This window comes from Symphalangus syndactylus, chromosome 24, assembly GCF_028878055.3.
Source record: "Symphalangus syndactylus isolate Jambi chromosome 24, NHGRI_mSymSyn1-v2.1_pri, whole genome shotgun sequence".
In the NCBI taxonomy this organism is placed as follows: Eukaryota; Metazoa; Chordata; class Mammalia; order Primates; family Hylobatidae; genus Symphalangus; species Symphalangus syndactylus.
The window spans coordinates 40,530,463-40,555,549 of NC_072446.2; the positions used below are offsets into that span (position 1 = coordinate 40,530,463).

General features: G+C 52.5%; 1 protein-coding gene across 2 annotated transcripts in view; it reads right to left on the bottom strand.

Moving 5' to 3' along the window:
* Positions 1-772: 772 nt before the first annotated feature.
* Positions 773-25,087, bottom strand: part of XKR7 (XK related 7) — a 33,806-nt gene continuing 9,491 nt past the window's right edge. The window contains exons 2-4 of one of the 2 annotated variants that reach the window (XM_063633752.1): positions 8,903-9,105; positions 6,727-7,675; positions 773-5,919 (exon numbers count right to left, since the gene is read on the bottom strand). In XM_063633752.1, the coding sequence (XP_063489822.1) occupies positions 5,916-5,919; positions 6,727-7,675; positions 8,903-9,105 (1,156 nt within the window). In that variant the 3' untranslated portion in view covers positions 773-5,915. Of the gene's footprint in view, positions 7,676-8,902; positions 9,106-25,087 lie in introns of both variants that reach the window. The other variant, XM_055265799.2, reaches the window with a different exon arrangement.

A 25,087-nucleotide genomic window follows, 5' to 3' on the forward strand; every position in this document is an offset into this window, starting at 1 on the left:
CATCACTGCAATCCAGCCTAGGTGACAGAGTGAGACTCTGTCTCTGGGAAAAAAAAAAAAAAAAAGATCTGCAAGGTCCAGGTCCTCAGATCCGCTTGCACCAGAATGCAGGATTCCCAGGCATGTTCTTTAAACACGCCTGAAGAACTTTAAAAATGCAGATTTCCAGGCATGTTCTACCTATTCCCTGATTATGGAGGCAGAAATATGCGTTTAAAACATATCCCCTCTTCTCCAAGTGATTCTCATGCACTTTGAAGTTTGAGAACCACTGAATTAGGATGGAAGCCCTAGAGACAGAGGCCTTCTTAGAGGCAATACCCCCTAGGATAGGATGTAAGCTCCTTGAGGGCAGGGACCTTGCCTGTTTTATATCTTTCTTGTTCACTATGCCAAGAACTGCCTGGCACCCCGTAGGTTCTCAATAAGTATTTGTTGTAGTGGAGTTAGGAACTTCAATCTGGGCCCTGATTTTGTCATAGACTCATTCTGTGATCTCTGACAAGTATCCCCACCCTTTATCTCCCCCCACCCACTTTATCTGTAAAATGAGTTTGGAGATAATCTGTAGAACTTTTGGCCTTAGGATTCTGGTTGATTGGTTGAAACGCTGTCCAGCAAACAGGAGATGTTGTGTAATGTCCCTCCCTCTCCCAGCCAAAGGCCTTTCTCTCTTAAGCCACAGAGATTGTGGCAAGTGGTACCCTACCTATCCCTCCTTCCTCATCTCCTTCCCCTGGCCCAGAACAGCCAAAACAATAGGACACAAGCAGCACGTACTGAAATGACTTTTAATATCTCATGTCGCAGCAAAATTAAAAATATACAAAAAGTTTGTGGTGTATAAAAGAGTCTCAGTAAAGAGACCCCAGCTCAGGGCCCCCTCCCCCTCCCCCTCCTAGGGGAAGCTCGGAGGGTGAATGGGGGTCGGGGGGATGAGGGATGGCACAGATGTAGTAAATACCGGGAGGTGGGACCAGGAAAAGGAAACAGAAGAGGACAGGGGTGAGGGCCCGTTAGGGAGGAAGAGACGACAGGGAGGGGAAGAATCACTCGGAATTGTGCTGACAGAGGGAGATTAGCCCCTCAGGCATGGCTAGTGATTCCTAGAGTTCCAGGGGCATGGAGGGGAGGATCAGGGCTGGGGATATTCTAGTGGGACCCTCAAAAGAACTGAGTTCTGGTCTCACCCTGCCACCAACTTGCTGTGTGACCTTGGGCTGGCCATCTCCCATCTCTGGGCTTGCCCCTTCAGTAAAATAGGATGCTGGATGTCTAAACCATTGATTCCCAACGTGGTGTCCCAGACCCTGAGGACCTGTGAAGGCAGGAATGGGTGCCCACGAGTGCTTTTGAGAATTTTGTATTAAGCAACTCAATAAAATACATATATTCCCCCACCTTCAAGCCCTAGAAGTTGACTTGAGGCCTTGGAAGCATTTATCTGCAATCAGAAGCTCAGCTTGAGTTAATTTAATATGGGAAAATGAATTCTTCTTCAAGAAATGAGGCTGGTTTGGGAGAAAATCTCCCAAACCACAGGATCCTCAGGGAAGAAAATAATGAGGGAGCTATGGGAACGGTTCAGATACCTTCCAGCTGTTTCATGATGGGTTCGGAAAGCCAGTGGGGCTGGGGGCTATGTTTATATGAGGCTCCTCCAAGTTCGGTGGTTTAGCCCAATGGAGATCAGGCAGAAAAGGGTCAGATTCGATCTGGGGGGATTTCGGTGAAAGATGGAGGAATCGCCTTTTCCCCCCTGGCACTTTCTGTACCCCCTCTTTGTCCCAGGATACCCTCCATTCTGAGATTATTGCAGGTTCCCTGGGACCCCCACCCAATCAGCCTGGCCAGAGGTGCCCTTGCAGTGGTTATGCATAGAATAAAGGCCAGGGTTGCTGAGGAGAGGGCAGCCTTCTCCTCCAGAGAAGGGAAAGGTGGCAGAAGCTAAGCACAAGGGGTAACCTCTCTGTCCCCTGGGGAGTTTTCTGTCTCCAGAAACCAGGCCAGGCCTGGACGGGGCCTTCCTTTTCCAATCCCACATCTCCCGCTCCAGAGTTTTTCCTCCCCATACCTCTACCAGCAGCAGCCAAGGACCCAGAAATGTCCTATCCTCTCCCCAACCAGAATGGCACATTGCAGCTCCTTTCCTCCCCAGCCCCGGGTCTCAGAAGCCTCTGTGGTTGGGAAGGGGGACTCAGACCCCAACCCTACTACTGCCCATGCGGCTTGGCACCCACTCAGTCCCTTCCATTGAGACACTGCAAAGCACTTTAATACAGAAACTGACAGCTCCCCCTACCAACCTCTACTGCAGGCCCCACCACAGCCTGAACTGGGAGGGAGACAGGTGCCAAAGGTGGCAGGGGCCAGCACAGAATGGGACAGTTGGGTCCTGGCTTTCAGTCCACATCCTGCACCTGGACTCCCCTGAAACCCAATGTAGATTCCTCCTAACGAGGGGCCCCCAAGCTGGAGAAGACTCCAGCAGCCTCTAACTCCCTGAGGCACTGGAGGGGCCTGTAGCCCTTATCAGATGATGATCCCCAAACCAGGGACCCTGTGGAACCCCAGACTTCCCTTTTCAGCCGAGAGAGCAGTGGGCTCAGTTCTCAGATAGCCAGGTGATGGGGATTTAGGGTTGGACTAGCAAAGTCTCAGAGGGAGCCACAGCCTCTGTCCCTGACTTCCCCTGAGGGGTTTCCAGACTCTGCAGGACGCTCCAGAACCTTCTCAACATTTTGAACCATAAGTCTCAAATTGGTGGCACGTGGGCCAAATATGAGTGGCCAGCAGTTTCCCAAACATTTGAATTTTAGTACCCACAGGCAGGGCACACACTCACTCTCCTGTTTGCCAGAGTCCCCAACACTCCCTGTTGTCTCCATTACTCTTATTTTCATTATCTCGAGGCATTTGAGTTTGCATCCCATGCAGCCTTTGTCCCAGAAAACCTCCCTATTGTCTGAGGCTTCTGTGGACTCCAGGCCCAGATTAATTCCAAGGGAAGAACCTGCAGAACTCAAGTACTTAGGAGGGTGTTGACTGCAAGCGAGACCTTCCCTGCATATCCCCAGCTCCCTCAGCCCTTATCCAGAGACCTGGACTTTCCCCAGGCCTCACCTTCCCTGCCCTCTGTCTTCCCCCACTCTCATGGGTGACATGCCTCTGTGGGACACAGGTGTAGCAGGGAGCTGGCTGGGGGTAAGGCAGATTTTGGGGAGACACAAGAATGAGGCAGATGACAGGAGGGGATCAAGCAAGGCCCTCTCATTGGGGAGCCCTCTGTGGGGGAGTGGGGAGGTCTGTGCTGTTCAGCTGGGGTGACCGTTACAAGGCACGTGGCACATCAGTGCCAGGAGGCGCCGTGATGTGGGTGTGTGTGGTGCCTGCAGAGGTTTGGGGAACACAGTCAACAGCCTGGGGGTCAGTTCTAAGAAAACAGGTAGACAGAAGTCTGCCCTGGAAATGGGGACACTGGTCTCCTGGGGTTAGAGGTAACTGAGGGCAGGGCCTGCCATATTTGGTACCCAAAGCATCCTGTTCTCTTCTGTTCCTAGCAAAATTAAGATTCACCCAACTACCTCTCATCCCCAGGGAAATCCTAACTGCCACGGACTTTCTGTGTGGCCTTTGGTGAGTCCTTGGTCCTCTCTGGGTCTCACTTTCTCCTGTCTAATGGATGTGGAGGGAAGGTGGCTTAAGGAACCCTCAGGGACCCCCTGGGCTGCAAGGACCCTGGGAGGGTGGGAAGGACTGAGCATCCAGACTGGGGTGGGGGTCAGGGGACAGGAGGCAGAGGACCGGGGGGGTCAGTTCTGCCAGGGGAGAGACTGGCTGAGGTAGATTGTGTCACGGAAAGAAAAACAAAACAACAGCTCTAAGGGGATGGACCCCTCTCTCATCTGACTCCTCTATCCCAGTGAAATGAAGGGACAAGCCAGTGGAGCAGGGGGCCTCAGGCCTGGTCCCGAGCTCCTGGGTGGAGAGTCCTTTAAGAGCTGAGACTCTTCTGAGGGTGAGAAGCAGGAGAAGGTGCCTGCAGCCCTCTCCCCGGGCCCTTTAACTGTGGCCATTTCTGTGCCCAGATGTCCCTGCAGGCAGAGGCCCTGAGGGAAGGGTGTGTGGGGTTGAGAAGAGGTGGGGAGTGGGGGTGGAGTAAAATCCAAAAATGTAGCCATGGCTTCCCTGTGAGCCTCAGACCATGCCAAGCCCTGCCAGCACATCCCTGCCCCTTGGGAGTCTCCTAGAGTGTAAAGGACCCCAGCTAGGACTTTTCCTCTAGAAGGCAGCAGCCAGATGGGCCATTCTGGGATACTGGGGAGGAGAATAACTTGCCAACGGTGACCCTCATGCTACCTCTCTGGGCCTCAGTTTCCTCATCTGTAAGATGGGTTGATAATACCTCTCTTGCAGGGATGTGGTGACCAGAGGAGAGTGTAACTGAAACGACATGGGGTGAAAATTCCTGGCCCAAAGTCGGCCCTGGAGAAACAGTCTGTTTCTGGGTCTGGGTCCTCATCTTCAAAGCTCCTGTCTCACAAAGGCTTTGTGTGTGAATTCAGCCTCCGAAGATGGATTTGGGCAGAGAACAAGCAGGATGGATGAACCCAACAGAGTGGGCCTGGGTCAGCCTTGGGCTTCTCCCACCTCCCATCACCCTTGAGGCCTGGTTCCTGAGGGTGCTTAGCAGCAGAAAAAAGGAAAAGCACTCTTGCTGTGTTGGCAGGAGGGATGAGGCACACACCATCCCAGCCTGTGTGCTGGTGGGGAGGGTGACTTGTATCATGGTTGTGCTTGTGCTTGTGTGTATGTGGGCAGTCTGGCCCTCTCTGTCTTCGGGGTTACCCTGCATCCCCAGCAATTCATCATTACCCATCACCTTTTGATGGGCAGCCCAGAGTCTGGGACCTTGAGAGAGTGGCTGCCACTCTGGGCCTCAGTTTCCCATCTGCAACCCAAGAGAGGCTGAACCAGGGAGGGCTAAGCACCCCTCTAATTTGCATAGTCTAGGATTCTCATGGCCCATCTCACTCCAGGATCAGATTTGCATCTGTCCTTAACATCCCCTGCTGTCCTCTCCCACCAATCACACCTAAATTGCTGTGGGAGTGAGTGAGAGTGTGTGTGTGTGTGTGTGTGTGTGTGTGTGTGTGTGTGTATGTGGTAGGGTTCCCAGCTCTGCTAGAGGCTCTGTCTCCTCACCCCATGGAACTGCCTACTTCCCCTCTCCCATACACCCCCTCAATCCAGCACTGGCTGTCCTAGGTGGGAGGAGGGGCCCTGGGTGAGTCCCCTGGGTACTCCAGGATGTTCAGGCCATGGGAATAGATCACAGGTCCTGGGGAGTCATCAGATCTAAGGCAAAACAAGTCAGTTTCCCAGATACTGCCCCAGGGAGCCCCATTTGCAGGGTGGCTGAGAGCCAGGATTCATGTCACGTCCCCAGAGCTATTTTTTTTCCAGCTGGGAACCAGTTGGCAGCTGAATTCTCTCAGGGGTTCTGGGGACAATTTCCTTTTAGAAAGATGGCTATGGACCAAGGTAACAGGGGCCTAGAGCTCCCATGAGCCCCAGAAGTCTAGAATCAGAGCACCCATTCCTAGAAAATTCCATTCACACTGGGCTCTAGAACCTCTTCTTCCCCGCCACCATGACAGGTGCTAGCATCCCCCACAGCAGAGCAGCAGGGCTCCAATGTCCTCCTCCTCACAACAGAATACACAGATCAGAGTGGCTCCTGGGACATTTTATCAGCCTAGCCCTCTAGAACTCAATCTAGAACTAAGTGTGCTTCTGGATCAGTTCCTCTGATAAATGTGCTAAAACCTCACCTGCACTTGAGCCCAGGGATCTTTCCAGACATCTTATCTGCTGTGTTGAAGACCTGTATCTAGAAGCCACGTTCCAGGTGCTCATCTAGAACAAAGAATGGCTCCTTCAAACACTTCACCCGAGGCGTGTGGAACCTCATCCTTCACAGAACCCACAACAAGAGACGTCTCCAGAGGAGTTCATTCTTGTTTGCTATGCTCTGGATTGCAGGTTCCCCTCCCCCAAGTCTTCCACCCCTCCATGCTTCTGCCAGCCTAGACCCCCCCAGTTCTTTCTCCTATCCATTTCCAGCACTGCCAGCCCCCCACCCCAACACCCTGCCCCACCCCAACTCCCTTCTTCAGCTCCCTCTAGCCCTGGCTCCAGGCCTCAGATGCTACAGGAGCCATGACATCCCTGTCCACACAATGCTCCAACCTCACCCCATCCCTTCCACGGCCTCCTCCATCCTTCTCAGAGATCTTTTCCCACCATAAAGGCTGCCCACTCTCTACAACCCCTGAGGAGCACAGGGTCTAGGTCATGGACCCCAGACAGTGCCCTTTCTCTGGCAAGTCCAGCAGGGGCAATATATGGGCGACGCCAGGCAGGGGAGAGGTGTGGAGGCCCCATGAAAGCAGGGCAGCTCGAAAAGTGTAGCACCAGATGATTCCCCAGGCCCTGGGTCAGGGGAATTTAGGGAATGGGCCACAAGGCTGAAAACGGGGCCCAGGGCTGGGGCCTCCACAAGGCTGCCCCCTCCCCTGAAAGAACCCAAGGGTGGGGCCGCTCTACCCTTGGACCAACAGATCCACTCCCCCTTAGCCTGGTGGCCCTGAAATTCGGGGCTCAACACTGTGGTCGATGTGGGATCAGCCAAGCCTGTTTTTGTGCAGGGACACTGTAGCCTACACTGTGGTCTCATACTCCAGCAGCTCCTGGGGGGTCCCCACACTCCGGTACTGCAACCGGGGCGTGGCAGGTGAGGAGTACTCCAGTGCCAGGATGGTCTTCCGGAGCCGGCGGTCAATAAAATGAGCATCCCACGCCGGGTACTTCTTGCGAGGCAAGTCAATCCGGATGACAGGCCCCTCTGTCCGCAAGGTGCGGGCCACTGGTGTGGGAGGCAAGCCAGGCCGCACCTGGAAGACAGGTGGGGTGGGGGTCCCTGCGCGCTCTCCCGCCGAGGCCCCATCCCGCTCAGCACCTGTAGTCCTTGGCAGGGACCTGGGGGGACTCGTGATGGCGTCAGCGGGTGGGCCACAGGGCTCTGAGGCCTTACGGAAGATGCAACCAGGTGCCTGGGGACCCAGCATGGGCCCATTGGGGTGCAGGAGACAGTAATAGACACACATGAAGAATATGCCCAGCGCAAAGCTGGAGGCCACTACGCAGACCATGATGAGCGAGTAGAAGTCGGTTGAGAAGTTGCGGCTGGAGTACCAGAAGCCGGTGAGCGCGGCGTTCTCCAGCAGGACGATGCAGTGGTAGAGGGTCATGCGGCCGCGGCTGCGGCCCTCCTTGACGTTGAACCAGCAGAAGATGTAGATGATGCCCACCACCATGTTGTAGATGATCTCCTCCCACTTGGACATGCAGAAGTCCGTCTCCCCTTGGATGACCCAGAAGGTCATGACGCACCAGTGGGCCACGATGAAGATGCCAAAATAGAGCTTGTAGACGCTGGCGAAGAGCGCGAAGGCCAGGCCGCGGGCGGCAATGCTGAACAGGTGCCACAGTACCTGCGCCACGGCGCCCTTGTAGGACAGCGGCCGCTTGTCATCCCGCGAGTCCCGCAGCACCTTCTGGTAGGAGGCCAGCGTCCAGGCCAGAGACACAAGGGAGGCGGAGGTGGAGAGGGCTGTGGAGACAGGGCAGGGGCGGGGTGGGCTGGGTTAGGGGTGGGCTCGGGTTGGGGTCTGGGGAGAGGCGGAGGGTTCTGGGTCAGGAGCTGGGTTTTGAAGAGGTGAGGAAAGGAGCTGTGGATCAGCAGGGGTGTGGGGAAGGTCTGGGAGGTGGGGAGCTTCAAGAGCTACGACGAGGTGTGGTGAGGGTGCACGGGACTGGGTACTTCTGTAGGGTGGGAGCATAAAGGGAGACGAAGATGGGGGTTTGGCCTCCATCTAGGATCTGGTGTGGGGCTGTTAGGGTTCAGGGGTCTTGGTGGGAGGGTGGGAAATGAGGGTCCAGCACTCTGGGAGTGGAAGAGGAGGTGAAGAGGAGGTCATGATTAGGGTGTGGAGCAGCCAGGAGGGGGCCATTAGAAGTCGTGGGCCACCAGGAGGAGGCCGGGCATGGAGAGGAATATCTAGAGCTGAGCTGAGCAGAGCTGAGGGGTGGGGACGGGGAGACCCAAGGTGGGAAGCGTTGTGATTGGGACCCCGTAACTGGGCAAGGGATCCCCAGGGCCCTGAGGGGTGGTGATAGTCTTTTGGGACACTGAGGATGGGTTGGGCAGGGACTAGGTTGGGAGAGCATGGAGTGCTTCGGGGAGACAGGGGGATGTGATTTTTCTCTGATATTGAGGGGCTCTGTCATATGGAAGGGGCAAGGTGGGAAATTAACAGGGCCTGTAGGGAGGAGGAGGGGATGGGTGCCAGGACTAGGCCTGTGAGGGCCCCCTGGGGCCCCCCAGTGAAGGGGTAGGCTCTCTGAAAACTGATGGTGATTGGCCAGGTCTATGAGGCAGGGGGTCCCCAGGAGATGCAGGCTGGGATCAGGTTGGGGAAGGAAGTGGGCAGGGGATTCCCCAGAGGGTCTAAGGTGTTTGGATGGGAGATGGGGTTTGGTTGGCTCTGGTAACGGGGAAGGGAGGAGGGCAGGAGCACCCAGGGGGGCTGATGGGTGTCGAGGGAGTGGAGGGGCCAGGTCCCTCCTCACTCTGAGTGTAAGTGGGCCATCGACGGGGACTCGGGGGTCTCGAGAGGCCTGGAGGGTGGTGAGGGTAGAAGGGGCAGGCCTCCCTAAACCCTGAGTGAGCCCTGAGCTGGGATGGGGAAGCGCACAGGGCATTCCCCAGGGAGCCTAAAGCAGGGGGAAAGGCCCGGTGGGGCGGTCCCAGGCGCGGAGGGTGAAGGGGCGGGCTCACCCGGCAGCAGGTCGGGCGCGCCACCGCTGTGCACCAGCAGGCTGAGCTGCAGCACTAGCTGCGGCGCGCTGCGCAGGAAGGTCTCCAGCAGGCGCAGCATGCTCACGTCGGCGCTCTCGAACAGCATCCGCCAGTAGAAGTGGCGCCGCAGCTGCTCCCCGCGCCAGCGGCTCTGCAGCCCCAGGTACAGGGCGCGCAGGTACCTGCGGGAAGGACGCGGTGCTGAGGCTCCCGCGCGCTGGTTCCTCTAGCTCTGTCCCACCCGCCCCGAGCCGCCCGCAGGCGCAGGGGGCAAGTCACTCCCTACGCTGAGCCTGTTTCCTCAGCTGTGAAATGGGCATTTCGAAAGGATCACCTTATGAGGCTGCTGTTGAGGAGCACTGAATGGACTCATTAGCTTAGCGAGAGAACTGGCACTAAGTGAAGTCTTTAATACAACAGCGGCATCGCCATTGTTCCTATAACGGTTGGGGCGTGCTTTCTTTGGAGGGTTACTGACACCTTGGAGTGCGCTGAGCTTATAATAGCCCTGTTACCTGTCCCTTATTTTGTTTTATTTTAGAGATGGGGTCTCATTCTGTCACCCAGGCTGGAGTGCAATGGTGCGATCTTAGCTCACAGCAACTTCAAACTCCTGGGCTCAAGGAATCTTCCCGACTCAGCCTCCTAAGTAGCTGGGACTGCAGGCATGTACCACTACACCAGGCTAATTTTTAAATTTTTTTCTGGCTATGTTGCCCAGGCTGGTCTTGAACTCCTGGCCTTGCCTCAAGCGATCATCCTGCTTTGGCCTCCCAGGGTGCTGGGATTACAGGCATGAGCCACCGCACACGGCCCAATCCCCATTTTGTAAGTGAGCAAACTGAGACCCAGAGAAGTATGTCATTTATCCAAGGTCACACAGCTAGGAAGCAGTAGAACCAGGACCCAAACGCAGCCATTCTGGCCTCAGGGCCGGCACTCTAACCATTAGACAACACTGCCTCTGACTGTAAACCATAAAAAGTTTTGCTCACATAGGTTCCTTCCAGGAACAGTCCCTACTGCCTGGTGCCAGCCCGGGTTCTGTTGCCACCAGCAGCTCCCTGGCCTGTTCCCTTCTCAGTGCCCAGCTGAGGTGAAATCCTCACAGCTCAGTGCCCAGCTCTCACCCCAGGGTGCAAGGAAGGTGCTCACAGACATTTTTCCTTGGCATCTGAGACTGCTGCTTCCTCTCGTGCTACTCCTCCCAACAAACTCTACGGCTCTTCATGGCCACTCTGCACAGGTCACAGAGCCAGAGCTCACAATGTTCTCCCTCCTTGCTGAGGAATTGTACCTATTGTTTCCTCTCCCTAAAACACCCTGCCCTATCCCCTAACCCCATCCCGGCCCCAACCCGGGGTGACTCTTGCTTTTCTTCCAAGGCTCAGCTTTTGAACACAATTTTGTCCATAAAACTTCCGCTGACCACCTTCCACCTAGGGTAAGGGCTTCTCCCAGGCTTCCGTCTAATCTAGCTAGCACTTGTCACAGTGGGTTGTAACTGCCTGGTTATGTGGGCATCTCCCCCATGCTGTGAGTACCTGGAGAATGACTGGACTGGCTTGCTAACTGCTGCATCCTCAGTTCTTAGCACACAGTAGGTGCTTAATCTATGTGGGCTGAATGAATGAAAGTGTGCACGACGGCAGGCTTGTTGAACTGAATGGAACTCTAGTAACCCTATAGGGGGTATAGAAGGGACTCTGAAGTCCTGAGATCAATCCCACTTGGCTTCTAATTTACTGTGTGATCTTGAGCAAGACCCTCTCTGAGCCCTAGTTAATCCCTCCCAAAGTGGCGGTGAGGATTAAATGAACGAAAAGAAACTTTGCACACTATGAAGTGCAGTGCCCATGTAGAGTGAGAAGGGACCTATCCACACAGATCTCTGGGTCTGATTTCCCTTCTGCCCTGGTTCCTTGCCCAGAAGCTCCACTCCTGCAGCTACAGACCCTGCCACCTTCCCAGCGCCCCCTACTCCCGCCGGCTCCCGAAACTCTCTGATTCCCGGGGCAGGCACACTCTTTGCTGCAAACCACAGGACTCTTCCAAAAGTGGCTTTCCCAGGAAACTAGGGGTGGGGTGTGTGTGTGTGTGGGGGGGGGGGGAATCCTTACACAGATTCTCTGACCCCACTGCCTGGATCTGAAACTGGGGAGCCAGGGATTTGGGGTCTATTCCCAGGGTGAAGCGCTGGCACTTCCAGGATGTTGTTTGGGAACCAGGGGACTCACTCTATTCACAGCCCAAGGGAGGAAGTCACAGTTCTCCCTGGATGTGGGGCCAGCTGATACCAAGTTCCTCAAATGAGTATACTGGTCTTACCAGCTGTGTGGCCCTCTCAAAGCCTTAGTTTCTCCATCTGCCAATGAAAGGGATGAGTTTGATGACTCTGGAGATCCTTTCAGAGTGAATATTCTGGGACTCTCTCTGCAAAATGAGGCCAGGAACATCCCATTTAGGACCCTCCTCCTCCTCCCCATCCCTGGGTCATCCTGGCATCAGTCTATGGTGTAAACACACTGTCAACATAACACATGACAGGATTGGCAGCCAGGATGGGGAAGGGGGCTGTTCCCTCAGAAGCTGACTCTGGAAATGCAAAGCCCCCTCTGTCTAACTCTCCTGTGCCATGCTGGAATTCTTTCAGCCATTTCCAGTCTGGTGCATCTATACCCACTGCTCACACGCTCCCCAGGACAGGGATCTCAGCCTGCTGCATCTATACCCACTGCTCACATGCTCCCCAGGACAGGGACCTCAGCTTCTGAGTAGCTCCAGGTCTGGATTGTATTTCTTCCGATAAGCAGAAATTTGTCTCCCTGTATCTTCCATTTTCTGGACTCCTGCTTACCCCACACATAAGGATCCCTGCAGCCAGAATGATTCATTCATGTAGCAGGTGGATTTTGACCACCTGCTCTGTGCCAGGCTGTGTGCCCGTATGTATCTCCCAGTCCCATGGAAGAGAGACAAGATAGGAGGTGAAATAATGCTATAAGATGCCTTGGAAGGAAGAAACATTTGATCTCAGTTTTTTTGTTTGTTTTTGTTTTGTTTTGTTTTGTTTTGTTTTGTTTTGTTTTGTTTTGAGACAGAGTTTTGCTCTTGTTGCCCAGGCTGGAGTGCAGTGGCGTGATCTCGGCTCGCCACAACCTCCGCTTCCAGGGTTCAAGCGATTCTCCTGCCTCAGCCTCCCGAGTAGCTGGGATTACAGGCATACGCCACCATGCCTGGCTAATTTTGTATTTTTAGTAGAGACGGGGTTTCTTCATGTTGGTCAGGCTTGTCTCAAACTCCCGACCTTAGGTGATCTGCCCACCTCAGCCTCCCAAAGTGCTGGGATAGCAGGTGTGAGCCACCACGCCCGGCCTGATCTCAGTTTTAAAGCATGGGTTGGCATTTGAAGGCACACAAGAGATGGAAGGTCATTCCAGGTGGAAGAATCAGCTGAAGCAAAGGCTCAGAGGCCTGAAAGAATTTGGCATTTTAGGGGAATGGCCAGAGGTTTGCTGGGCCTGGACAAGGGGTTTTAATGGGCAGGGACATAAGGTGACTAGAATTGTGAAGGGCATGAAATTCTGGACTGAACAGTTCAGATTTTATTCTCTATCTGAATGCCATCCCAGAATCAGGGGTGATGAGCTTGGCTCAGTGGCTTAGAAAGCTTGCCGTGGAGGCTGGCTTGGAGGAAAGCCAGGAGAGGATGGGGTTTGGTCCAGGTCTGAAATTACAGGGCTGAGCTAAGGCAGGGGATACAGGAAGGGCAGAGAGAGATCTGGAGATGGCCAGAGGTGGGGGCTGGGGGAGAAACCAAGATGGCCCTTAGAACTTCTGAGGGCCTAGAATACAGGCCGTCTTTCCTAGCCTCCATTCCCACTGCCGCCACATTCCCTTCCCCTTCCCGCGGCTCTGGCTTTGACTAGGAAGGAGAGACCAGCTGGTCCAATGTGAAGGGGCCTGGGGAGTTGGGGGAAGGTGACACCCTGGAAGTTTCTCTCAGGCTGGAAGACCATCTGTTTCCGGGCCCGGGTCAGCATGAGAGAGGCCCTGGCCCCCGGCCAGCATCCATCACTACCTGACGGGCCACCTGCCCACCTCCCTGCCCACTCCTGCCACCTCCTGCCCCCTCCTCTGCCAGCTCCTAGCTAACCACAGACAAAGGGCTCACACAGCCCAGGGCCACCGTGAGCAGGAGCAGGGATGAAGGAAGAGAAGAGAGGAGGCCTCTGAGTCCCAGGAATGTGGGGTCAGTGGGGAGTGTGGAAAGACCACACTGTGGTCTGGGGATAAAAGGCCTGGGTTCTGCCTCGCTCTGCCCCTTTTGGCAACAGGACCAAAACTGTGGCTGTTCCTTCCAGCCAGCACGGAAAGCTCTCTGCCAAGGGCCTGTGAGATTTTCATGGTCCTAGGAAAATGTTTGAAGCCTGAAAAAAAAAAAAATTGGCTCCAAAACACAGGGAAAAACTACAGAATCAAAATTAATAAATGTTTAATTAAATGTGTGCAAAACAGAACATGATGTCAGCCAGTCAACTACAATTTGGCTTTTATCTGGTCATATATAATTTACATGGGATGTATGATGTAGCTGCATTTTAATATGCTTGATAGATGTGGTGCCCACAAAGGTCTTAAAACAGTCCTGCCCAGGACATGCAACCTAATTTCCCTGGCCCTCAGTTTCCCTTCTCTAAAATGGGAATGGCACTTGCCATTCTGCTTATACATAGCCACTGGGGTAAGGATGAGGGAAGAAAGGTAGCAACGGCTGGCATGTGGGTTTGATTCCCAGCCCTGTCCCGGACCTCCTGTGTGACCTTGGGTAGTCTCTCCACCTCTGTGAGCTTTATTTTCCTCCTTGTTGTGAGCATTAAATGAGTGTGATGGGGCAGGGTGCAGTGGCTCACGCCTGTAATCCCAACACTTTGGGAGGCCGAGGTGGGTGGATCTCTTGAACCGGGGAGTTTGTGACCAGTCTGGGCAACACAGTGAGTCCCTGTCTCCACACACACACACACGCGCGCGCACACACACACACACACACGCAATGAATTTAAAAATAGTTTATAAACTATAAAGGGTGTCCATAGAGGGAGCAGCGTACACTGGGCAGGGGCCGCTGGCTCCTTCTCACCACCAAGCAACCTCTCTTGAAACCTCCTCCAAGAAGTCCACCCTATCCCACATCCCACTCTGAAATGAAGTTGAAAGAAGCTGATCTTCACCCAAGGGAAGAACACCACACCTCAGGGAAGGGAATCCAGATTGGGGGTGGTGTACATCTCATCTTCTCCAAAATTATCCCCAGGCCAGGTGTGGCGGCTCATGCCTGGAATCCCAACATTTTGGGAGGCCAAGACGGGAGGATCACTTGAGCCCAGGAGTTCAAGACCAGCCTGGGCATCACAGAGAAACCCCATCTCTACAAAAAATTTAAAAATTGGCCGATGTGGTGGCGTGTGCCTGTAGTCCCAGCTACTCAGGAGGCTGAAGCGGGAGGATCGCTTGAGTCCAGGAGTTTGAGGCTGCAGTCAGCCATGACTGCACCACTGCACTCCAGCCTGGGTGACAGAGTAAGACCCCCGTCACTAAAAGACAACAAAATCCCCAGTCTGTCTATATCTCCTCTGCTACAACCTGTGCAGGCCACAGTCATCTTGCCTGGGTGACCACGTCAGCCTTCTGTGTGGGCTGCCCGCATCCACTCCTGCCTCCCTACAGTCCATTCTCCACATGGCAACCAGCAGGATATTTTTAAAACCTGTCAGATCATGTCATTCCCCTTCGCAAAGACTTCCAAGGGCCTCCCATCACACTTGGAATAAAACCCACGCTTCTCCCCTCGGCGTGCAGGCCCTAAACCATCTGGCCCTGCCTGTTTCTCTCACCTCATCTCAAACCACTGTCCCACTTGTTCCTGACACTCCAGATGTGCTGGGGGGGTCCTAAAACTCAGCCAGACTTGTGCCTGGCTCAGGACGTCTGCACTTGCTCTGCCTGGAATACCCCTTTCCCAGATCCTCCCGTGGCTGGCTCCTCATCAGCTCACACCTTCTCAGAGAGGCCTCCCAGGCCACCCTTGCCAACTCACTCTAGTCTACCACACCCCCCTGTCTTATTTTCTTCTTAACCTACACTATGAAATCACCATTTATTTATTTATTTTCCATTCTCCCACTGTGAATCCACGAGGGCAGGGATCTCATCTGTCTTGGTCATGCCTGTGTCCCCAGCATCAGTGCCTGTACAATAGGCACTGATGCATTATTGAGTAGGCACTGACTATGTGCTGAATGAATAAATGTGAGTATCTGTGTGCATCTCCCTCCTGACCTTACAGGGCTCTGGGGTTTCTCTGCTTGAAGTTGCAAAGAGCCAGGACACCTCACAGGCTCCTCCTGCCCTTGCTGACTCATTCTTGTCCTTCTTTCAACAGGAAGCCCTCCCTGATGCCCCTCTAGCCCAGTTAGGCCTCATTTTCTCTAACAGCTCTCAGGCTTGAACTGCGTGAAGCCTGAAGTGAGCCAGACACTGCAGTCCGTGCTGTTAACCTGACAGGCAACTTCTGCTGTCCCCATTTTATAGATGAGGAAACAGAGGCCCTCAGTCTGTTTGGAATCTAACTTACTGACCCCCCAGTCTTGTGCTCAGAGAAGAAGCTTGTCCAGGAAGAAACTGGAAGAGCAGATGAGTGTACATCTCAAAAGTGTACAAGTGGAAGCAAAAAAGCCACACCTAGCGAGAAGAGTAGAAGCTAGAGTATGAAATCCCTCCTGTCAGGGACCCAAAAACCTGTCTCTTCTGAACCTCACTGCCTCCGTGAACAGGTAGCAGGGTCGAGAAATTAATAGGAGCTCATTCCCTTCTCCCCAGGCCCATCCTACCCTCTTCACAGGAACTTTCCAGTGTCTCCCAGTCCCCCAGAGTTTGGGGGCTTCTCTCTAATGGGCAGGAGGGGAAAAGGACGAAGGGATCCCATGTTCTTGAGAAGCCAGGAAGCTTCTGGCAATGTCTGCATCACCTCATCTCTCTCCTGTTCTTTGTTCCTGAGTCACCCCAAGTCTGGTTCTAGGTCAGAGTTTCTGGCCTGTACCTCAGTCCATTCAGACAGTCAAACCTGGGCCCAAGCCTGGACCCATCCCTTTGACCTCAGACCTGAGTCATTGTCTCTGTCTGTGGCTCAGATCAGCCTGTCTATTGTGTCTGTCCCTTGAATGCAAGGCCAGCCTATTTATCATTCCTGCATTTCTGTCAGGAGTCTGTTAGTCAGTCAGTTTCACCCTGGAATCCTGGCTCAGTTCCAAAATCCTGGAATCCTGTCCCTTGGACTGTGGGTCACATAGTCTCTCAGATATTATGTCTGAGTCTCTCAGATATTGGTCTGACCCTGTGATCCTGGGTCAGCCTGTCTGCCTGCCCTTAGAGGCCAGGAGCTTCAGTCTCTGTCCCCTGGATGCCAGACAGCCTGTCTATCCTGTGAATACGAGGTCTGCTTTTCTGTCTGTCTTGATACTGGGTCCGCTTGGTGGTCTGTCTGTCTGTGTCTTGAATGCTGGATCTGTTTGGTGGTCTGTCTGTCTGTCTGTGTCTTAATACTGGGTCCTCTTGGAGGTCTGTGTGTCTGTGTCTTGATACTGGGCCTGCTTTGTGGTCTGTCTGTCTGTATCTTGGATGCTGGGTCTGTTTGGTGGTCTGTCTGTGCCTTGGATACTGGATCTGTTTGGTGGTCTGTCTGTCTGTGTCTTGGATGCTGGGTCTGCTTGGTGGTCTGGTTGGTGGTCTGTCTGTGCCTTGGATATTGGATCTGTTTAGTGGTCTGTCTGTCTGTCTGTGTCTTGGATGCTGGGTCTGCTTGGTGGTCTGTCTGTCTGTCTGTGCCTTGGATGCTGGATCTGTTTGGTGGTCTGTCTGTGTCTTGGATGCTGGGTCTGCTTGGTGGTCTGTCTGTCTGTGTCTTGGATGCTGGGTCTGCTTGGTAGTCTGTCTGTCTGTCTGTGTCTTGGATGCTGGGTCTGCTTGGTAGCCTGTCTGTCTGTGTCTTGGATGCTGGGTCTGCTTGGTAGTCTGTCTGTCTGTCTGTGTCTTGGATGCTGGGTCTGCTTGGTGGTCTGTCTGTGTTTTGGATGCTGGGTTTGTTTGGTAGTCTGTCTGTCTGTCTGTCTGTGTCTTGGATGCTGGGTCTGCTTGGTAGTCTGTCTGTCTGTCTGTGTCTTGGACGCTGGGTCTGCTTCGTAGTCTGTCTGTCTGTCTGTGTCTTGGATGCTGGGTCTGCTTGGTGGTCTGTCTGTCTGTGCCTTGGATACTGGATCTGTTTGGTGTTCTGTCTGTGTCTTGGATGCTAGGTCCACCTGGTGGTCTGTCTGTCTGTGTCTTTTAGTCCCTCGACTGCTTGGTCCATCTGCTGATTTGTTGCTCAGCTCGTGGCTTGGCGTGACTGCCAGTTTTCCGGCCATCCTCCCCTGCCTGCTCCTCCTCTCCCTGACTCTGGGTCTCTCTCTGTCTGTCTGTGTCTCTCACATCCTCAGCTCCTCCATCTGTCGGTCTCAGCATTTCCGAGTGTGTTCTCGCCCCTCCCCACTCCCCCTCACAGCTCTGGGCCAAACACACAGCAGCTTCCAGCGGCTCCCCCGCTGCCTCTCCATCCAGGAACCACCCTCATTCTGGCTAGCTCCCTAGTCTCAATGCGGGCCAGGGTCTGCAGACCCCTATAGAGTGAACAGAGTGAGGCTGGGAGGCAGATGGGAGAGCCAGGGCTGATGGGCAGGGGCAGGACATCCCCCCAGCTGAGCCCATAGTTAGTCTGTAGGTCTGCAGGGGGACAGTGTGCAGCGGTTACTAATGAGGATAACAGCCCACATTTACTGAGTCCCAACTGGATGACAGGCTGTGCTGAGACTTTTTATACATATGAACGTATCCATCCCTCTTAACAAATCTTTGAAGTGGGGACTACCATTATCCTTATTTCACAGATGAGAAACGTACCTAGAAAGGGACCAGGACTTGTCCCAAGTCACACAGCAAGTTAGTGCCAGATCTAGGACTCAGCCCTGGCTCTTCATGGCCTCCTGAGCCAGAGCAGGGATGAGGAAGGACAAGTCTTATCCCATGGGATTCCCCTGTTGCCTCAGCTGCCTACGTGGCAGCTTCCCTCGTGTGGAGGGTGTGTGGTACAGCTGCCCAGCAGGATCCTGATAGGACCCCAGTAAGACACGATGGACCTCAGGTTTCACTTGGGATTATATGGGTTTAGAGAAAACTGGGAGACGGGCAACAATAGTAAGTGGAGAGTCAGGAGACCAGGGTGATTCCGGGAAAGCCCAGCTCCTCGATGAGCCTCAATCTTCCTCTATAAAATGGGCCCAAGTAACTGATTCTTGTCTACTTCTTCCCTGGGGTGCTCGCTTCCAACCTTGCCGTCTTCAAGCCTGGTCTTCACGCAACAGCAGGGGGATCTTGTAAACTCCTAGGTCAGGGCAGGCCACTCCCCACTACTTGTTTTTCTTTTTTTTGAAATGGAGTCTCGCTCTTGTCACCCAGGCTGGAATGCAGTGGCATGATCTTGGCTCACTGCAACCTCCGCATCCTGGGTTCAGGTGAGTGATTTTCATGCCTCAGCCTCCCGAGTAGATGGGATTACAGGCATGTGCCACCACGCCTGGCTAATTTTTGTATTTCTAGTAGAGACAAGGTTTCACCATGTTGGCCAGGCTGGTCTCAAACTCTTGACCTCAAGGGATCCACTTGCCTCGGCCTCCCAAGTGCTGGGAGTGAGCCACTGTGCCTGTCCACTCCCCACTATTTATTTATTTATTTATTTATTTATTTATTTATTTATTTCTTGAGACAGAGTCTTGCTCTGTCACCCAGGCTGGAGTGCAATGGCATGATCTCGGCTCACTGCAACCTCTCCCTCCCGGGTTCAAGCAATTCTCCCTGCCTCAGCCTTCCAAGTAGCTGGGATTACAAGCACCTGCCACCATGACTGGCTAATTTTTGTATTTTTAGTAGAGACAGGGTTTTGCCCTATTGGCCAGGATGGCCTCGAACTCCTGACCTCAGGTGATCCGCCTGCCTCGGCCTCCCAAACTGCTAGGATTACAGGCATGAGCCACTGCGCCCGGCCCCTACTACTTTTAAAATTAACTCTTCACCATGACCCTTGAGGCCCAGGAGGACACAACCTTTGTCCCTCCCGGGGACCCTCTCCCACCACCCTCCCTCTCTCCCATGCTCCAGTTCCTGCTTCCTGAACACACCAAGCTCACTCCAACCCCAGGGCCTCTGCCTAGAATGGTCCTCACTAACGCCTGTCAAACTCTCATTCCCCCATCTCAGCTCAGTGTCACCTCTTCAGAGAGCTTTCCCAGCCGTCCCCCTCACCACTGCCTGTAACCCCGCAAAGCACTTTTGCAGCCCCCCTCTGGTCACTTTCTGTCATGTTACCCTGTTTTTTTAAGTAACACATATCACAACCTGAAACCATCTCATTTACTTGTTTACATATTTATTGCCTGTCTTTCCCCTAGCACTGCAGGCTCCATGAGAGTGGGGACCATGTTTATGACTGTGCCTAGTGCCTGGCACATCGTTAATGCACAGTCATTTGTTGAGTGAGTGAATGAATGAAGAGAGTGAATATACTTTATAAACTCTGCTTTGTAAACTTCTTAAGTAAAAGTAGCCAAGAACAGAGGGAAAGAACCCAGGTGAGAGAGTCAGGCCTGGGCTCAGATCCTAGCTCCATCTCTTACTGACTATGTAGCCCCAGGCAAGTTGCCTCCCCTCTCTGGACCCATCAGCCCAATACCCATTTACAGGGTAGCTGTGAAATCAGAAAGTAGTAATGTGTGTAAAACGCCCAGCTCAGTGTTGGGCACTTGATCAATGGAAGGTTTCAAGGAGCTTTTTGAATCAGAGGCCCCATCAGTAAGAAGGAAGTTTGGTTTCTGGCACAGCTGAGACCCACTCCTAGGCTGGCTTTCCCCTGGTGCTCGTCGAACCTGTCCCCAAGGGACACTGGGTCAGAAAGCTCCTTTGGGACAGGTTCTCAGGGCAAGTATTCTTTGGGGTCTCTGCCTGCCCCCCAGAAAATAACAACCACTCATCAAATACCTTTTATATGTACTTTGCTAAAATCCTCACTGTAGTCTTGTGAGGTTCGTGGACATAATCTCCATTTTCCAGATGAGGAAACTTAGTGTCAGAAAAGGGAAGGTTCATTTGACATTTATTCACCATGCATTTTTTTTTTTTTTTTTTTTTGAGACAGAGTCTCTCTGTCGCCTGGGCTGGAGTGTAGTGGCTCGATCTCAGCTCACTGCAACCTCCACCTCCTGGATTCAAGTGAGTCTCTTGCCTCAGCCTCCTGAGTAGCTGGGATTACAGGCATGCGCCACCACACCCCAGCTGATTTGTGTATTTTTAGTAGAGACAGGGTTTCGCCATGTCAGCCAGGCTGGTCTCGAACTCCTGACCTCAGGTGATCCACCCACCTCAGCCTCCCAAAGTGCTGGGATTACAGGCATAAGCCACCATGCCCAGTCCACCAAGCACTTTTGAGTACCTACTGTGTACCCCAAACTGTGCTAAAATGGCTCGTGGACACAATGGTGTGCAAGACAGATCCAACCCACTGGTGGAACTCAGTTTAATGGGGACCTGAAGATTAACTAAATCATCATGTAAACGTGTAACAACAAGCATGTTCCATGGGCTCCAGAAATGCTCCAAACAGAGGTCCCTGCTTCAGCACTGTGGATGACAGTGCTATTGGAGGAGAGCCAGGCCCAGCTTGGGAAGGGTATGGCAGTCAGGGAAGGCTTTCTAGAGGAGGTGACTACTGAGCCATGATCTGAAGCAGACATAGGAGTTAACCAGGTAAAGGAGGCAGAGAAGGGAGCCTCTGGCTGAGGAAACAACATAGGCAAAAGTCCTGAGGTGGGAGGGAGCGGTAAGTGGTCAGAATGGCTGCTGTCAGAGAAGGAGAGAGAAGGAGGGGAAGAAAGCACTTCATGAAGTGGAGATGTGAACCATGGTGAAGTATTTGGTCTTTATCTTTTGTTTTTTATTTGTTTGTTTGTTGGTTTGTTTGTTTTTAGACAGAGTCTTGCTCTGTTGCCCAGGCTGCAGTGCAGTGGCACGATCTCCGCTCACTGCAACATCTACCTCCCAGGTTCAAGCGATTCTCCTGCCTCAGCCTCCTGAGTAGCTGGATTACAGGTACATGCCACCATGCCTGGCTAATTTTTGTATTTTTAGTAGAGACAGCGTTTTACCATGTTGGCCAGGCTGATCTCAAACTCCTGACCTCAGGTGATCCACCCGTCTCAGCCTCCCAAAGTGCTGGGATTACATGCGTGAGCCACCGTGCCTGGCTGGTCTTTATCTTTTTTGTTGTTGTTGTTGTTGAGACAGGGTCTTGCTCTGTTGCCCAAGCTGGAGTGCAGTGGTGCCATCTCAGCTCACTGCAACCCCTGCCCTCCGGGTTCAAGTGATTCTTCTGCCTCAGGGCCATCCCAAGTAGCTGGGACTTCAGGCGTGGGCAACTACACCCAGCTGATTTTTGTGTTTTTTTTTTGTAAAGACAGGGTTTCACCATGTTGATGGGACTGTTCTCAAACTCCTGACCTGAAGTGATCACCTCCCTATGCCTCCCAAAGTGCTAGGATTACAGGCATGAGCCACAGCACCCGGCCTTTTTTTTTTTTTTTTTGAGACAGAGTCTCACTCTGTTACCCAGGCTGGAGTGCAGTGATGAGAGCACAGCTCATTGCGGCCTCGACCTCCTGGACTCAAGCAATCCTCCCACCTCAGCCCCCTGAGTAGCTGGGAACATAGGCATATGCCACCATGCCAGGATATATTTTTTAAAATTTTTAGTAGAAATGAGGTCTCTCTATGTTGCCCAGGCTGGTCCCGAACTCCTGAGCTCAGGCAATTCTCCTGCCTTGGCCTCCCAAAATGCTGGGATTACAGGTGTGAACCACCATGCCCGGCCTCGTCTTTATCTTAAGAGTGATGGAGAGCCACAGGAAGGTTTTAAACAGGGAAGTGACAAGATTAGATACCACTTCTGCATGTTAGAGGAAGCATCCTGGCTGTGGGGAACAGATTGCAGGAGGACAAGGGTGAAAGACAGGAGACCAGTTGCCAGGTGAGAGGTAAGTATGGCCCGGACACAAGGGAATAGAGTCTAGAGCCATTAGAGAAATGACTTGCCCAAGGTCACATGGCCGGAAAGCATCAGAGTTGCATCCCAAACCAGGGCTGGCCGACTCCCCCATTTCACCATGGGGCATGGGAACCCAAATATGGTCTATGGGTTCTCTAGGAAACATTGGGTTCCCAGCTATATAGCCTCCTCACCTGCAATGAAGCCCCAGAATCTTTTGTGGGGGGTTGGGAGGATGGCCCTGAGGCCTCCTCCCCATCTGCCTACCCCTTAATGTTGAGTGCTCCTGCAAGAATACAAAATAGGACCTTCCTGGGGTTGTCAGCCAAATGAGTCATAAATGTCAGTAAAGAATGTGATTTTACACGTTTGGCTCCCATTTCATGTGGTGCTGGGAGCTGGAGCTGGGCTGTCTCCCTCCTCCTTAGCAGCCCCCTACAGAGTCACAGCACCTTTTTTTTGTTTTTTTTTGTTTTTTTTTTTTTTTGTTTTCTGGGCTAAAGCCAAACATTTCCCAGCCACTAATTTTAGGCCCTAACTGAGAAGCTGAGACCCTCTCCCATCCCACTCACCCTCATCAGCTCCCAGCCAGCGTCCCTCTTTTGCACAGCAGAGGAATGGGCAGCCCCTCTTCAACAAAGCATTTGGGGACTAGGTTCTGGCCTCCCACATCCCTCACTGTATGAGTGCAGCCAGCTCTCCTCTCCTCTCTGGACCTCAGTTTCCCCATCTGTGAAATGGGTGCAGAGCAGAGACTAAAACCCAGGACCCCATACTCTAGCCCAAGGCCTTTTGTTCCCCCTTTCTCTCTTTGCTTGATATCCTCATGTGGAGTTGGTATGTCATAAGCCAGTGGGGCAGGGGGTTAGATTCCATCCTCCTGATGGCATCTGAAGGTATCACGGGACCAAGGCAGGGAGAAAACATCACTTCTATCTGCCCCTATTCTGGGTGTGAGATTCTACATGGTAGCCAGGGTCTCAAATGCCAATGCTTAAAGGGGCTCAGTTGCTATCATTATGAGGGACTGGGGAACTATGTGGCCTGTCTACAGAGGCAGCCGCCTGTCAGTTCCAGCCAACTGATGCCGTGGGAGAATATGAGCCCAACATGGCTGGAGTTTCAATTTTTCAAGAATAGGTGGATATTAGGATATTTATGCAAAAAGAAAAACAAGGGAAAAATCTCAATTTGGAAATGTTCACAACAAATTAAAGAAATACTATATGAATTTTTAAGAAATTAGGCTGGTGTAGTGGCTTATGCATGTGATCCCAGCACTTTGGGAGGCCAAGGTGGGAGGATCTCTTGAGCCCAAGAGTTCGAGGCTTCAGTGAGCCATGATTGTGGCACTGCACTCTTGCCTGGGTGGCAGAGTGAAAACTTGTCTCTTTAAAAAAAAAAAAAAGAAAAAAAGAAATCATAATTCCATTTTGTAGGTGTGATAGCAGTATTACATATTTTAACAATTTTTTTTTTTTTTGAGACAGAGTCTCACTCTGTCGCCCAGGCTGGAGTACAGTGGTGTGATCTCAGCTCACTGCAACCTCCGCCTCCCAGGTTCAAGCAATTCTCCTGCCTCAGCCTCCTGAGTAGCTGGGACTACAGGCGTGCACCACCATGCCCGGCTAATTTTTGTATTTTTAGTAGAGATGGGGTTTCACCATGTTGGCCAGGCTGGTCTTGAACTCCTGACCTCAAGTGATCTTCCCACCTTGGCCTCCCAAAGTGCTGGGATTACAGGCATGAGCCACCAGGCCCAGCCACTTAGCGATGTTTTTGAAGTCTATCTTTTTAGAGATGTTTGAGATTTGCTTGAAAATAACATGGAAGGGAAGGAAATGGAGTGGGGCCTGCAAATATGCTCTCCAACACCTACATGTTCAACACTTGCCATGTATGATTATTTAGATTTTGATTAACTACAAGTAAATAATTACAAGTAAAGAGTTTAAAATTTAGTTCCTCAGTCATACTGGCCACATGCCAAGTGCTCTATAGTGGCTACTATATTGGATAATGCAGAGATAGGACATTTTCATGACTGCAGAAAGTTCTACTGGATGGTGCTGCCCTAGATAAAATGAGGTTGGCCAGGAATCAATAATTGTTGAAGAGAGGTGGTAGGAGATCATTATCCCATTTCCTCGACTTTTTCATTGTTTAAATTTTTCTGTAATAAAAGGTTTTAATAAAAAGTAGGAGAAGAACCAGCACAGTGGCTCATGCCTGCAATCCCAGCACTTTGGGAGGCCAAGGCAGGAGGATCACTTGAGCCCAGGAGTTCAAGACCAGGCTGGGCAATATAGTGAGACCCTGCCTCTACAAAAAAAATGTTTTAAAATTAGCTGGGCATGATGGTGTGCACCTGTAGTCCTAGCTACTCAGGAGGCTGAGGCAGGAGGATCGCTGGAGGCTGAGGCAGGAGGATCGCTTGAGTCTGGGAGGCGGAGGCTAGAGTGAGCTGAGATTGTGCCACTGCACTTCAGCCTAGGCAACAGAGCGTGATCATCTCAAAAAGCAAAAAAAAAAAAAAAAAAGTAGGAGAAAAAATCCTTTGCGGACCAAACCAACACTCTTGAGGCTGGATTTGCCCATAGGCCACTGATTTGCAACCTGTGGTCCGGTGGTTAAACATCATGGAAGCAAGTATCATAAAGTCCCAAGGATAGAGCTACAGACACTTAGAACTAAGGGGCTTTAGAGATCATCTAGTTTATCCTCCAGACTGAAGCAGGAGTCCCTGCTACAGCATCCCTGCCAAAGTTAGCCACTTCCATCTGGACACCTCTGCTGATGTGGAGTTCACACCCTCGGGAACAGTCTGATTGACAGTGTGTTCTTGCTTCTATTCCAAAGACTGTGCCTCCCTTTACTTTGAGTTCGCATCTGCCCTCACACTATCTCTGGAGCCATAGAACAACTCTCCTTCCTTGATAGGGGGTCAGTGGGTGAGAGTTAGGACCCCTTATGCCCCTGCCCTA